The following is a 13,724-nucleotide window of genomic DNA, read 5'->3' as shown; positions in this document are numbered from 1 at the left end:
GCAGCAGGTGAAATCAACAATAAATGTGGGCATAAAATAAGTGTGTGAAAGGCTGAGAACCGTGCTGTGGGGGAAACCGACGGTGTGAGGTCAGGAGCAGGGGGGACTTGGGAGGTTGCAGGGGAGGTGAAGGGCAAGCCCTCCCACAGAGGGACGGGCTGTGTGGAGCCTCTAGGGCATCTGACTCTGCCCTGTGCTCTGGGCTCTGGGGAAGCCACCGAGGGGGAGTGATTTTGATCAGGTTTGAGCTGTAAAGCTGGCTCCTGGGACCATGGTTTGGGCTGAGGTTTATTGGCCCCGATAGACACGAGGGAGGTAGGTTGCTCTGGGATATATTTTGCTATCAGGACAGCTAAGGGATTGAGTAGCTATAGGAGGGAGAAGAGGAGGGATCAAGGCTGACTCCTGGGTTTCCAGCTTGGGAAACTGGATGGTGGTGCAGCTTCATCGGGATGAGGAAGATGGGGGCATGGGGCGGTGGCAGGAATAGGTTCTGGCGGGAAATCCAAGGTACATTTTGAACATGTCTGAGGGTCACTCGAGGGCAGGTGTCGACCGGGAAGCTGCGGGCTGAGGCTCAGCTCTGAAGGCTGGGCTAGACGCCGGAGCCAGTGAAGGAAGGGTAGTTTCAAGCCATGGGAATGGATGGGTTCTCCTTGGGTGGGGAGGTTGGGGAGAGACAGAGAAGAGGGGGAACAGAAGCCTGGAGTCAAACCCTGAGAAAACTCTCAAATCTAGAGATGGGCTGAAAGCACAGGAAAAGACGGAGGAGACATGGTCAGAGAGGGTCAGAGAGGGAGGAGGGAACCCAGAATGTGGTTCACAGAGGCCCCGGGAGGAGTCTCAGGAAGGTGGAATAGGAGAAAGGAGCTGGTGGAGTCTGGCTTGTGGAGCAGTGGTGGGTCCCCCCCATACCGCCGAGGACGAGATCCTTCCTGCCTTGAAGCTGCTTGGTGTGGTGGAGAGAGAACCAAGAATCAGGTGAACTTGGCAAAATGGGGAAAAGGATACATTTTAGAATGACAAACTGAAAATGCCCTTATTAATAGTATTGTAATAATAATAATCATTATTACTAATCACTACCACTTTGTGAGAGCTTAATGTCTGCCAGGCATGGAGCAAGCATTTTACATACAGTATCGTCCATAACCCCAGAACAACACAGAAACAGGTGTGTTTAAATCCCCATCTTATGGATAAGGATGCAGGGGAGTGTTTGGAAGTGCCAGGAAAGCTTTGAGCCCAGGTATGAGGGAGTCACTGTCCTAATTTCTGAGTTGGGGACTCGTCAGCCTGGAGAGTAAAGTGGCTGGTCCCAGACCTGGCCTTTTTGTTCTCTACCCACCTATCCTGCTCTCAGGTATTCCCTGCCTCCCTGGACCGAGAAGAGGACCATTGAGATGCCCTGTGTTGGGGCTTTGTTTGCTAACCCAGGGTGGGGTAGAGGGGACAGAGTCCTGTTTCCTAAGGCTTTGTAGTTGTGTTTCCAAAGCTCTTTGCTGAAGGCAACCGGCAATTAAGGACCTAGAACAGGTTTGAAGCAGGTTCTAGACCAAGATCTTAAGAACGGTCCCCTGAGTGGAACATGCTTCCAAAAATGGAGGGCTTATTCCTGACAGTGGAAAATGAAGAAGCAGGGGACAGGTCAGCCCCGTCACACCCATTCCCTCCCAGTGGATGGCGATAAGTTTGTTAGAGACCCGCCTGAGGAACTGTTGGGTGAGACATCTGGTTCATTGCTGATGGAGTGTAATTAGGAATTCAGCTCAATGGACGTTTACTGGGTCAGGTTCTGTGCTGGGAATGTAGAGATGAACCTGCAGTCCTGCCCTCGACCTGGGGACGCTGGGGGTCGACAAGTTAAGAAACTCCATGATGTGTACAGTAATACAATTAGGTGATGTGGGATTTGAGCCTTCTACCAGTTATGGAAGCCTTTCTATTTTCAGTGCAAAGTACACTAATTTTTCTTTTTTACAAAATCCTAAGGCCAGTTAAACCTCCCAGGTGTTAAACTTGAGCAGCTGTTTTTGTTTTTGTTTGTTTGGCTTTTCTTTTTTTAGGACGCTCTAACTTCCCCATCTGTAAAATGGCTATAATAATACCCATCTCATAGGTTGCTATGGGAATTTAATGTGATCAGCTGTGCAGAGGCACCCAGCACACTGTCAGGGTCATAGAGGTGTTAGTTTTCCCTCCCTTAGCGACCCGTTGACCTTTGTTTATTGAAGAAATGGAACACCAAACAGTCCGAGAGCCCTAGTTATGTAAAATGGTCAGCTCTTTGCACTGGAGAATAACTCAGATTTCTGCAGATGATGGGAATTTGGCTTGACTTTGATTATTTTCTTTTTCTTGGTATTGGTTCCAAGTCTCTTCTTGTTCAGCCCAGAGGGTGGGCTTTGGTGTTTCCTAGCACCCTGGGATGCGGGAAGTTTGGTGCTGAGTTCTGGCTCTCATGGAGAAAATGGGGGTCGCCGTCGTAGTGACTCTTGAGTTGAGCCCTTATGTGTGGTCAGAGCCCCACGCACAGGGAGTCAGATTCTTCTGACCACACAGCTTGCCAGACTCACAGAGTTGTGTCGGCAGGGAGCACACCACTGGGAGAGTTTGGCCCAGGGCTTGGAAGTTCAATTTGAAGAGGCCTCCAAAACCAGGAACACAGCTCCCGCCCCAGCTGGATCCGTGGGCAGCTTCTGGGAGCTCTCACATTTCCTGCTTCCATTCTGGCCGGGCACAGGCATGCCTGTGGGGCTCTCCTGCCGTCCCTTCAATGATCTTGGCCCATCCAGGGGGCCACAGAAGCAGATTAAAAACAAGGAATAGTTGGAGGGTGGGCAGAAAAAAATGATCCCGCATTTATTCTTCAGAGAGAGTTTGGTCTGCTCCTTTCTCAATGGGCCATGTTGCGGAGTATCAATGTCAAATCAGCCCCATTTCACCCGTGTCAGATCGGTTGGTAAGACTCTCTCCTTCATATAATAGTTAGCCTTTGCCTAGAACCTGTGTAAAAATGTTTGTTAGGGATGTTTGTTCACTTCTTTATACCTTACCATTTCCAAAACTAGGAGGTGATGATTTGGGACCCTAATTACCATGTATCCTGGTAAAATCTTGGTGTATTAAAGTGCAGCTAAAACACTTTTAACAGCTTACAAAAACGTATCATTTGTAGAAAGGGAACATAGAAGTTATAATGACTAGAGCTTTCTGAGACCAAAGAGTTAGTATCGGAACCATAAATCAGCTGCCCTGTAGCGAGCATCTCAGCATCTGGCCCCCGTGTTTGTGGCAGACACAGGTTGGGCCCCGTGTGGGGACCAGGTGTTGGGTGAGAACTGGACAGAGAATATGAATAGACAGGCATTGGCCTTCATATAAGCCTGGAACAGATGTGATCAGCTCCTTGAGAAACATAATTTGAGGGAAGCAGAGAAGATGCAATAGTGCTGAGTTTGAACACGGAGACCTGTTGGAAGGGTGATGAGACCCTGAACTAAGGGCTTAGCAGTGGGAACGGAGCCGGGTGGACAAATTGGAGAGGCATTTGGGGGTTGAAATCAAAAGAACTTGGGAGGAGTGTGTAAAGAATTCTGCTGTATATATCTCAGGTGTATACGAAAAAGACCAAGAAAATGAGAATAGAGTAGAGACCTTGAATTTAAAGGTGCCAAAGGGATGTCAATGTGGAAATGTCCTATTGAAAATGAGAATCTGGATCCCAGGAGAGAGGTCAGGTTAGAGATAGGGATTTGCAGATCTTCTGTATGTATCTAAGAATGGAAGCCGTGTGGATATGTGGAAATATACAAAAGTAATGGGACAGGTCCTCTATTTTGAGGGAGAGAGAAGCTAAAGCCAAGGAATCTGAGGGATCGGGGAGAGAGAAAGAGTGAGCTAAGAGAAGGGATGGGTTTAGAACTCAGCGGGGGGACAATTTCAAAAATGAGCAAGAAAGCAGAAGTGTCCAGAACTGCAGAGGGGGAATAATTGTGGCATTAAAAGAGGTCATTTAGGGCTTCCCTGGTGGCGCAGTGGTTGAGAGTCCGCCTGCCGATGCAGGGGGCGCGGGTTCGTGCCCCGGTCCGGGAAGATCCCACATGCCGCGGAGCGGCTGGGCCCATGAGCCATGGCCGCTGAGCCTGCGCGTCCGGAGCCTGTGCTCCGCAATGGGAGAGGCCACAGCAGTGAGAGGCCCACGTACCGCAAAAAAAAGAAAAAAAAAAAAAGAGGTCATTTAGCTGTTCATAATACGAAGGATACCAGTCAGCTGCAGATAAAAGGGCATGTGTTTCCTTATCTACCTTTGCTCTTTGAAATAGTTGGGGCCTTGTTCTTTTATTTTAATTAGAAAAGAAATACCAATTTTTGATGTAAGATGTATTTTCTCTCTGCATTATAAGAAGCGCGTATGTTACCTTTTTATTCTTGTAGCATTTTGAAATGCGTTCTTTGTCGATTTCAGTGCATTCATCGAGATTTAGCTGCCAGAAATGTTTTGGTAACAGAAAACAATGTGATGAAAATAGCTGACTTCGGACTGGCCAGAGATATCAACAATATAGACTACTACAAAAAGACCACAAACGTAAGTTGTGGCAGTGATGAAGTGGGAAGGGGTGGAGAGGTGGCACGGGATGTTCCAGGTGAGAGATGTTGCTCAGAGCTAGAAGGACCAATGCCTTTTTACTCCTGTTCTTCTGCCTTACTCTTTATGAACTTCTCAGTGAGCAAGTTTAGACTACAGTTAAGATACTCTTGGTAAATGTGAACCAGTCTTATATACGGAGTAGTCAGCAGCAAGAACCTTCGTAAGGCTCCTTGTCAAGACCTTTCCTAGCAAAGGTTAGAGCCTGGGAGTTTCTGGGTTAATTTTCGCCTAGGAGTTGGTCAGGGCCTGCTAGGGAGATAGATGATGATGAGAACCCAAGGACACGACATTTTATTCACGTGTCCAAATCTGTGCATCTCTCACGCTCTGTGTAGTCCCAGTTGGAGCTTATTTCTGCGCTAATGACTGTCCAGCAAAAACCATTAGAGTGTCAGCTCTTAAGATAAACAGGGCACAGCCCGGTTGAACCTGCTAAAATGAATCGGTTTTAATATATTGGTTTTTACATTTCTTCTGCACTTGCAGGGCCGACTTCCAGTCAAGTGGATGGCTCCCGAAGCCCTTTTCGATAGAGTGTACACCCATCAGAGTGATGTGTAAGTAATTCCCTTGTCTCTGCCTTTTCCCTCGGGCTGAGCTGTAAAAACCTCGTACATTCTTTGCCTTCCTTCATTCTTTGGTCCCTGCTGCATTTCACACATGCAGAGAAGGTGCAGGAGCTGGCCTTAGAAAGGATGGATTTTATGGTAGGCTGGTAACCAATGCTCTGTTACTAATCTGCCCGGCTTCAAAGCGCACAGGAGGTGGAACCGCTAACCTGCTCCTGCCAGAGCGGAAGTTCTCCCCCTTGAACTAATTCACGGATGTGCAAGTACAAAGCTGCTATCTAATTTGCCAAGCTGTTGGCATGTTCTTCGCGCCCTTAAACTTTTCCTACTTGAGAGTAGTTTGTCATGTTTTCCCCGTCCTAGGTTTGTCCTCATAGGGGAAAGCTGGTTGGGACACGGTCCACTAGGATGATCTCGACAGGGCCCGCTCCCTGTTTATCCTTTGAAAAAATTCTGATCTCGTCGTAGCATCCTTGATAATGTTACAGAAATAGAATGCAAACTATACAGTATTTCTATTGTGATACACTTAAAGCTATTATTAGGGCCAGGCTCCAACTGGTATTTTCGAATTCCAGCTTTGGAAATGTGGTCGAAAGATGTTACCATTGTGAGAAACTGGGTGAAAGGTACAGAGGATCTCTCTCTGTTCTATTTTTTGCAAGTTCCTATGAATTAAAAAATCAGTTGAGCTATTCTTGTTTGTGTGGGTGGGAAGATTTCTGGGGCAGGCATGGATCCCATGCTATAGCCACTGGTCCTCTTCAGCAGTCCTAGAAGGAAAGTGTTACGATTCCCGGTTCTGCAGTGAGCACACTGCCTGGATTGTGCTGCTCTTCTCGCTCTGCACAAAACCAAAGGCGGTTTCATTTCTGAAACTCAACAGAATCAGTGAGGGTGTATTTCCAGTGACATAGATAGATGCAGGATTCTCGGCCTGATCAGCTCAGGAACTGTGAGTCTCTTGAACAAGGCTCCGGATCCAACTGTGTGTCTCTGCACGGTCAGGTATAAATTGTGCCCCGTGAGATGTTTTCGCTTTCTTTCGTATGAAGTTTGTCTGGGGCACAGGGCTCCTCCATCCTAATCCCAGCCCGGCGCTAACTCCCTTCATGACCTTAGTAAGTCGGAAAACTTCTGTGCCCTCAGATGGTCCACTGGCCACCTTGGGCAGCTGTTACCTCTCAGAATTAGCATGCTGGCCTTATTCTGTCAACTGCTCATACTGTAGGTCACAGCCCTACAGGCACATAGGCCGGCGGCAGAGCTGGACAGGAGCATAAAGGGCTTTGCAGTTTCGAAGTTCATGTTTATAACACTTGCCTTAAGACAGAGTTTTATTTGAGAATGATGGAAGGAGGAAAAAAAACCCCAATCTCCACCTTCCCCTCTGCCCCCCAAAAGAGTGGTGGTTTACATATCACTTGTCTGTTGATGGAAAATTCCATCAGAATAGCCTCTCGTTGTCGTCTGGGGATGCTCTTTGGGGGCAGGAAGGGGCAAGTTGGATGAACTGTAGGAGGGCCCCGGTCAGTTGTCTTTGAATGTAAGAAGTAAGTGGGCGTTTATCTTCTTAACTGGGCGTGATTAGGTTTCTGTGATTCAGACGGATTACTAATGCCGCTTTCTCCCTTCTTTGCAGCTGGTCCTTCGGGGTGTTAATGTGGGAGATCTTCACTTTAGGAGGCTCGCCCTACCCAGGGATTCCCGTGGAGGAACTTTTTAAGCTGCTTAAGGAAGGGCACAGGATGGATAAGCCGGCAAACTGCACCAATGAACTGTAAGGGCCGTCGTCTCTCCCGATGCCCCAGGAGCCCCTGCCCGCCAGTGATGCTTCTCCTGGATGCTTTGGTTTTCTAAGGCCCCTGGTTTTTTAAACATGTCCTAAGAAGAAGAATTGCTGAAACTTTCTGGGCCCAATCCTGGAACTGAGATAGAGAGCTCCATGGACAGCCCTGACTGTCCAAAAGAAAGAGCATCCTTCTGAGGTGTATGGAACGAGCTTTAAACCACAGAGGGTGTCGGGCTGCCCGGCCGAGGGCTCCTGACTTCACACAGCGAGCCCGGTGATCTTCCTGGGCCACTGTACTGTGCCTTGCTGTTGTCAGAGTGACAGGAAGGTACATCAGGCTTCCCACATACACAAGCTCAAAAGCCCTGGGGCCGCCCCCTTTCCTCATGGGCTGTGCCTGGCCCCTGCACGGCGAGTAGTGGAGAATGGGTGCTTCTGCAGCCTCTTTGTGACCATTGAAAATTGCTATTATAGATGGACCTCAACCACATTCCTCAGGGCGAATGAACTAGCATCTGGTTACCTCTATTTTACCCATATTTTAGTGCAGAGAATTAAAAACTTGTCCAGGTGCCATCCTTAGAGTACCCGATCTGACTCTAAAACCATGAGCTGGTTTCTAGCAAAACCTACCCCGCACTTTAAGTGGAATTACACTGTGTTGGTGACATGGGTCTTGCACAGTAACGTCAGTGCTTTATAAAGGAGTCTCTCCTTCCAACCCTCAGAATTGACTAAGAAGAGGGATTGTCCCAGAGACCGCGGTCTCTTGGGTATCGTTTCACGGGATTTTATATCAGTCATCCCATGAGTGCTTTTCGGTGTACAGTGGACATCTGATGAATGGCCACATTTTATAGTATGTTATATAAAGGCCTTTATTTATTTATTTATTTATTTTAACATCTTTATTGGAGTATAATTGCTTTACAATGGTGTGTTAGTTTCTGCTTTATAACAGAGTGAATCAGCTATACATAAACATATATCCCCATATCCCCTCCCTCTTGCGTTTTATTGTGTTCCTTGTCATTCCTGGTGCTTTTGCTGCCTTAGAGGGTCTGTCGGAACCCATCCTCAAGATAAGGCCTGGGAACCTAGGCCTGTCCAAGAGTTAATCAGGAAGTGAAGGCACAGCCCAGTGACAGCAGATTAATTCATAAGAACCTTGCCTTAAAGTTGTAGTTTTCAAACTTCAGTTTTTTAAAACTGAGGAACCTTTGTTCAGAGTGTCAGGCAGATAACAGTAGAGCAGCTTTGGTCCAGGCAGGGGTGTGTGGGGAGGGAAGACCGGATTCCCGCCTGCTCCTCTAGGGCTCTTCCCACAGTGTGCAAAAGTGCCGTGGAAATGTGATACCCTATTATAAGTCACTGCCACAGGGATACCAGAAGTCAGCCGTGAAAACTCATGGAAGTGTCTCTTTTGATGGCATATATACCTTCCTAAAACGTTTTGGTGAACGTGATGTTTTTGTAAATCCAAGTGCCTTTCAGAGGAATCAAGCAGTGCCTCTTTTGGCAAAGTGGATCCCACCCCCTAATTTAGCTGCTAGGGAACTTCTGACACATTTTCGTAATTGAGGACATCTCTCCATATTGACTATTAAGACTGGCTTATAGCCATGCCCCCTAGTATTTAGGGATTTAATTCACCAAGGAAACCCATCTCTTCCAGGTATATGATGATGAGAGACTGTTGGCATGCGGTGCCCTCACAGAGACCCACCTTCAAGCAGTTGGTAGAAGACTTGGATCGAATTCTCACACTCACAACCAACGAGGTAAGAACCTCCTTCCAGAAGCCCAGGGTCCTTGCTTGGGAGACCAGCACAGTTTTTGAAATGTAGCCTCCCCTGTTGGACTCTGGGGTATAGTTTACCCTTGTTCCACAGGGGTCAGACAGAGTGAACCTAAGTGTTCCTCCCAAATCCTGACTTTTCTCAGAACTACATCTTGAGAGTTCTGTCTCACAAAACCAGAGACAGAGGACCCCACCTGAGGCTGCCCCTCACTGTGGCATGTGGGTGGTGGGTCCAGGGTGCGTATATGTAGGGGGATGGGGAGAGGAAAGAAATGGCCGACTGCAGTGTTTGGGTTTGCGTGGGAAGGAGCTGGGGTTTCTGTGCTGGTTGGATTCCTTGCCCTGGTCATTAGGGTGAGGGCTGCTGATGGTCCATTACTGATGAGCTTGATGGGATGCATTGAAGTTGTGCCATTCCAGCTTCTACATGACACATTCCAGCTTCTGTATAATGATGTGACCCTGCCTGGTCACAGCGTAAATGTACACAGAGTTTCCTTTAATGAGTGACTTACAGGATCTTTAAGTGAAAATTCATACCTTTTGTTAAAATATTTATTTTCTAGAAAATATTTATAATCTATACCAACAAAAGAAACCCTTTTTTCTCACTCATTGTCCAAACTCGGCCATGTCAGTGGCTGCTTCACCATAAGGAGAGAGTCATCTCTGGTTGTGGGAACAAAGTGGTCTGAGCAGGAAAGATGATAAACCCATCAAGGCCAGAAAAACCCCACGATAGGGAGAACTTATTAGTGAATGAATTAGAGATATTTAATGAGGATGTAGAATAGTGTTCCTCCAAACAGTGGGGGGGGGGGAGAAAAACCCTACAATTGTCTTAATAACAGCAAAAAAAGGTTAAAATTGCCTAAATATTTTAGAAGGAAAAGAATACCTTTATTTTAAAATAATGCACTTAATAGTTTCAGACTGATTTTTTAAAAAAATAATCAAATATTGTGATTTGAAGCCTCAAGCCAGCAATATTATCTGTGCGTCTGACTGTAGCTGATAGAGGGAGAGATTGCATTTAAATGAATACAGCTGACCTTCAGAAGTTGAAAGGAACAGTTCAAGGGGAAAAAAAAAAAAAACACCAACTTTCTTCTCCTGCCAAAATTGTTGTTTCTAGTATAAGTTCCTTTAACCCTAGACTTGGAATCCACTGATACCCGTAGTTTTTTTTCTTTTTTTCCCTATCAGATCTGAACGTTTATGGCTTCAGTTAGAAACTGGGAAAGCACTAAAGTTCCATTTTAATGATCCTGTGTCCGTGCTCTATGCTGTTTATTTATATATTTACATTAAAAGTGGGCCCATTTTCACCCTGAAATTTACATCTAGCATCCTAAAATTAAAAAGCAGAATGCCATATTGTCTAACGGATATAAAAATCGAAGTTTCTTTCCTTCTGAAAATCATTACCATATGCTGGAGAAAATTGGTTCCATTTAGGACAAAATTTCATTTTTATCATTGTAAGCAAAAAAGTTCCCTTTTGATGTGGTGGGCGTGTTTGTTTCCAGTTGTGCAGTTCCTCCTGATGTTGTTGGAACTGACACATCCCCCATTCTTGGATGGGGACTCTTTTTCTTGCCAAACCTGGTGATGAATTACAGGGGTGGTTTGGGTTTTGTTGTTTTTTGTGTTTTTTTTTGTCTTTTAAAATGTATAGTCGCCAACATTCTGTGGGCTCTTTTCTGATAACACTGAGGCTGGTTGTGCTGTGGTCTGCACTTTTTGCCCCCCTTCAGCAAAACCATGTGTCATAGTATTCTCCTTGGCTTTTGGGGGTGTGAGCAGAAGCACCCCAACATGTTAGCCCAGTTGAGGCAGTGATGCCCAGAAGTTCCCCAGTTTAGAAATCTTTTCATACTTTGCAGACCTTTGCTGTCAAGGGCCAGACAGTCAACTTTCAGCTTTATGGGTTTCTTTGTGGGTTTCTGTAGCAACCACTCAACTCTGCCATTGTAGCAGGAAAGCAGCCACGGACGATGTGTAAATGAGTATGTCTGTGCTTAGATAAAACTGGATGAACCCTAAAATTGAAATTTAATGTGAATTTTGTTATTTTACATAGTTTTAATACAATGAGATGTTATTCTTCTTTTGATTTTTTTCCCAACCATTTCAAAATGTTAAAAAACCGTTCTTAGCTCACGGGCCACACAAGAGCAGGCAGTAAGCTCTCACCTTGTCTCAAGTCGGAAGCAATGTTATCTGGGGGCCATCGGGTGGGCTTTCTGACAGCAACACCGATGGATACTTCGGGGAGCAGAAGAGCCCTTTTTGAATTTCAAACCTTCAAAACGTTAAAACGCAACCTGCATTTTCCTAAACTGTTCTCCAACAGTCCATTGTGGGTGTAACAAACACGAGTATATCCAAGCCCTTTTTGAACCTGTTTACATTTTCAACTCAGAGAGCTTCTGAGAGTAATGAATTGCATCTGTGAAATTACCTGCTGAATGAAGACATATTCCCCTTAAATTATCCTGGAAACTACAATAGTAAAATGTAATTCGTGAAATAAATATTCATGGTCTCGGCTATGGAAAGGGGTCCCGGGCATCCACAACATCTTCTGTTTTTTCCATTTTGCTGGGTGCGGATTTGAACCGTGTGGTCTAACAAGCAGGTCCTTGGGTCTGTGCCCGTCGAGGTGACTGCTCAGCTGGGTGTTAACATTCCCTACTTGCCGATAGTTCATTTGAGATGGCTTGAGAAGAAAAGTGAAGGGCAGCCTAGAGGAGATAAAGTTGGGGTCTCAAGGTGGTCTTTGTGGAAGCCGGGGTGGGCAGGTCTCAACCTGCTGGGGGTGCCCCCATGTTGTCCCAACTCCCATATCAACGTCTCAAGAGCCTGCGTTTGAAATAAAAGTCTTCTCTTCGCTTCTTTCAGGAATACTTGGACCTCAGTCAGCCTCTCGAACCGTATTCACCTTGTTATCCTGACCCGAGATGAAATAAAACGTCTCTCTTCCCTTCTTTCAGGAATACTTGGACCTCAGTCAGCCTCTTGAACAGTATTCACCTAGTTACCCTGACACAAGGAGTTCTTGCTCTTCGGGAGATGATTCTGTTTTCTCTCCGGACCCCATGCCTTACGAACCCTGTCTTCCTCAGTATCCACATAGAAACGGCAGTGTTAAAACATGAATGGGCTTGTCCCCCGTCCGCAAACAGGGCGGCACCAGGAACCTAGCTGTACTGAGCAGGGAGGCCCTGCCTCTGGGAGCCTGTTGTCTTGGCTTGTGTGTGTATATGCATCAGAGGAGTAAATAATTGGAAAAGTAATCAGCACACGTGTAAAGAATTTGTAATCTTCACCAGGAGAAGAAGAATGTTTCTGGGGCAGTGGACTGCCATGGGCCATAACGTTCTGATGACCCACTGTGGGTACTGGCTGTGGACCAGCCAGACTCAAGGCAAACATGCATTCTGCATTTCTTGTGAATTTTGTAATAAATGGAGAAAATATATGTCAGCACATACTTATAGAGCACAATTGCAGTATGTAGGTGCTGGGTGTATGTAAATATATTCAAATTATGTATAAATATATATTATATATTTACAAGGAATTATTTTTTGTATTGATTTTAAATGGATGTCCCAATGCACCTAGAGAATTGGTCTCTCTCTCTTTTTTTTTTAAATAGCTATTTGCTAAATGCTGTTCTTACACAGAATTTCTTAATTTTCACCGAGCAGAGGTGGAAAAGTACTTTTGCTTTCAGGGAAAATGGTGTAACATTAATTTATTAATGAATTGGTAATATACAAAACAATTGTTTATAGTTTTTTTGGCTTTTTTTGGTAATTTAAGTGACATTTCTATGCCGGCAGCGCATCAGACTAGCTAACCTTTTGCTTGGACTTAACTAGTTATCAGATCCTTTGAAAAGAAATATTCACAAACTAGGACTGATTTGGGGAAAATGAAGTTTTGATTTATTTGTGTTTCAACTCTGCTGTCAGATGATTGTTCTTAAACCACCTAAATGCCCATGTTAAAAAGAACTCGTTAATAAGAAGGCGTTTTGTTTTGGTGCAGCTCTGTCTTTGGGCCCATAAACGTTTAACTGGGCTCGCCAAGACAAATGGTACCACCGTTCTCTTAAAAAGATGCCTTAGTCCATTCCTCAAGGAGGGCCCTTCGTTGAGATGCTAGCAGAGTGTTCTGCTCTCCGGCAGCTGGCCTTCTGCCCCTGAGTTGCACGTTGATCAGATTAGCCTGTATTCTTCGGCGAATCTTCATAATGGCTTCCAGATTCATTGGCGACAGAGAAGCCTTTTAGAATCTTCATGTCCCATCGAAGAAAATGGAAACACCGAGTTGTTCTGCTGATAGTTTGGGGGATCCTTCCACCTTTTTAAGGAATTGCTTCCGCCTAGCAGGACCTCACCAAAAGAATCCCACGTAATGCCAACGTCAGAATACTGCCACGCTGTCCATTCTATATGAAAGTGCTGTGTTTTGCTTTCGAAACACCTACTCACTCTGCTGTAGCCATGCAGCATGAATGGAGATGACACTGATTTTTAACGTGCTATGAAATTGGAGAAAGTATTTAATAAAGCGTGTTAATTTTTATACTGACAATAAAAATGTTTCTACAGATATAAATGTTAACAAGACAAAATAAATGTCACGCAGCTTATTTTTTTAATACTTGTGTCTTACCAAATGGTTTCCCGTGTTCAGAGGTGCCGACGCATGCTGTGTGGTGCGATTGTGCGGAAGGAAGACAGAGCTGGGGAGGTCTGTTCTTTGCTACAAACGGTGTCTTGTCAGAGGGGTTGTCCGCCACCAGCAGTACCTGCAACAGGTGGGTCCAATGGAAAATCAGAAGAGGCTGGTTCAAGTCCTGGCTCAGTTGCTCCCTGGGACGCCAGGGGAGTC

General features: G+C 45.6%; 1 protein-coding gene across 6 annotated transcripts in view; it reads left to right on the top strand.

The window, feature by feature from the left end:
* FGFR2 (fibroblast growth factor receptor 2) overlaps positions 1–13,472 on the top strand; it is a gene marked incomplete at its 5' end in the record, with an annotated part of 99,279 nt that extends 85,807 nt beyond the window's left edge. For 5 of the 6 annotated variants that reach the window (XM_082674337.1, XM_082674335.1, XM_082674334.1 and 2 more), the window contains 5 exons: positions 4,469–4,591; positions 5,141–5,211; positions 6,866–7,003; positions 8,691–8,796; positions 11,813–13,472. In XM_082674337.1, coding sequence (XP_082530463.1) covers positions 4,469–4,591; positions 5,141–5,211; positions 6,866–7,003; positions 8,691–8,796; positions 11,813–11,977 — 603 coding nt within the window. In that variant the 3' untranslated portion in view covers positions 11,978–13,472. The remainder of the gene's footprint in view (positions 1–4,468; positions 4,592–5,140; positions 5,212–6,865; positions 7,004–8,690; positions 8,797–11,812) is intronic. The other variant, XM_082674333.1, reaches the window with a different exon arrangement.
* Between the last annotated feature and the right edge of the window lie 252 nt (positions 13,473–13,724).

This window comes from Grampus griseus (assembly GCF_964374135.1).
Source record: "Grampus griseus genome assembly, chromosome: 16".
Taxonomy (NCBI): Eukaryota; Metazoa; Chordata; class Mammalia; order Artiodactyla; family Delphinidae; genus Grampus; species Grampus griseus.
Note: the sequence above shows the minus strand (reverse complement) of the source record. Positions and strands in the feature narration are given on the sequence as shown.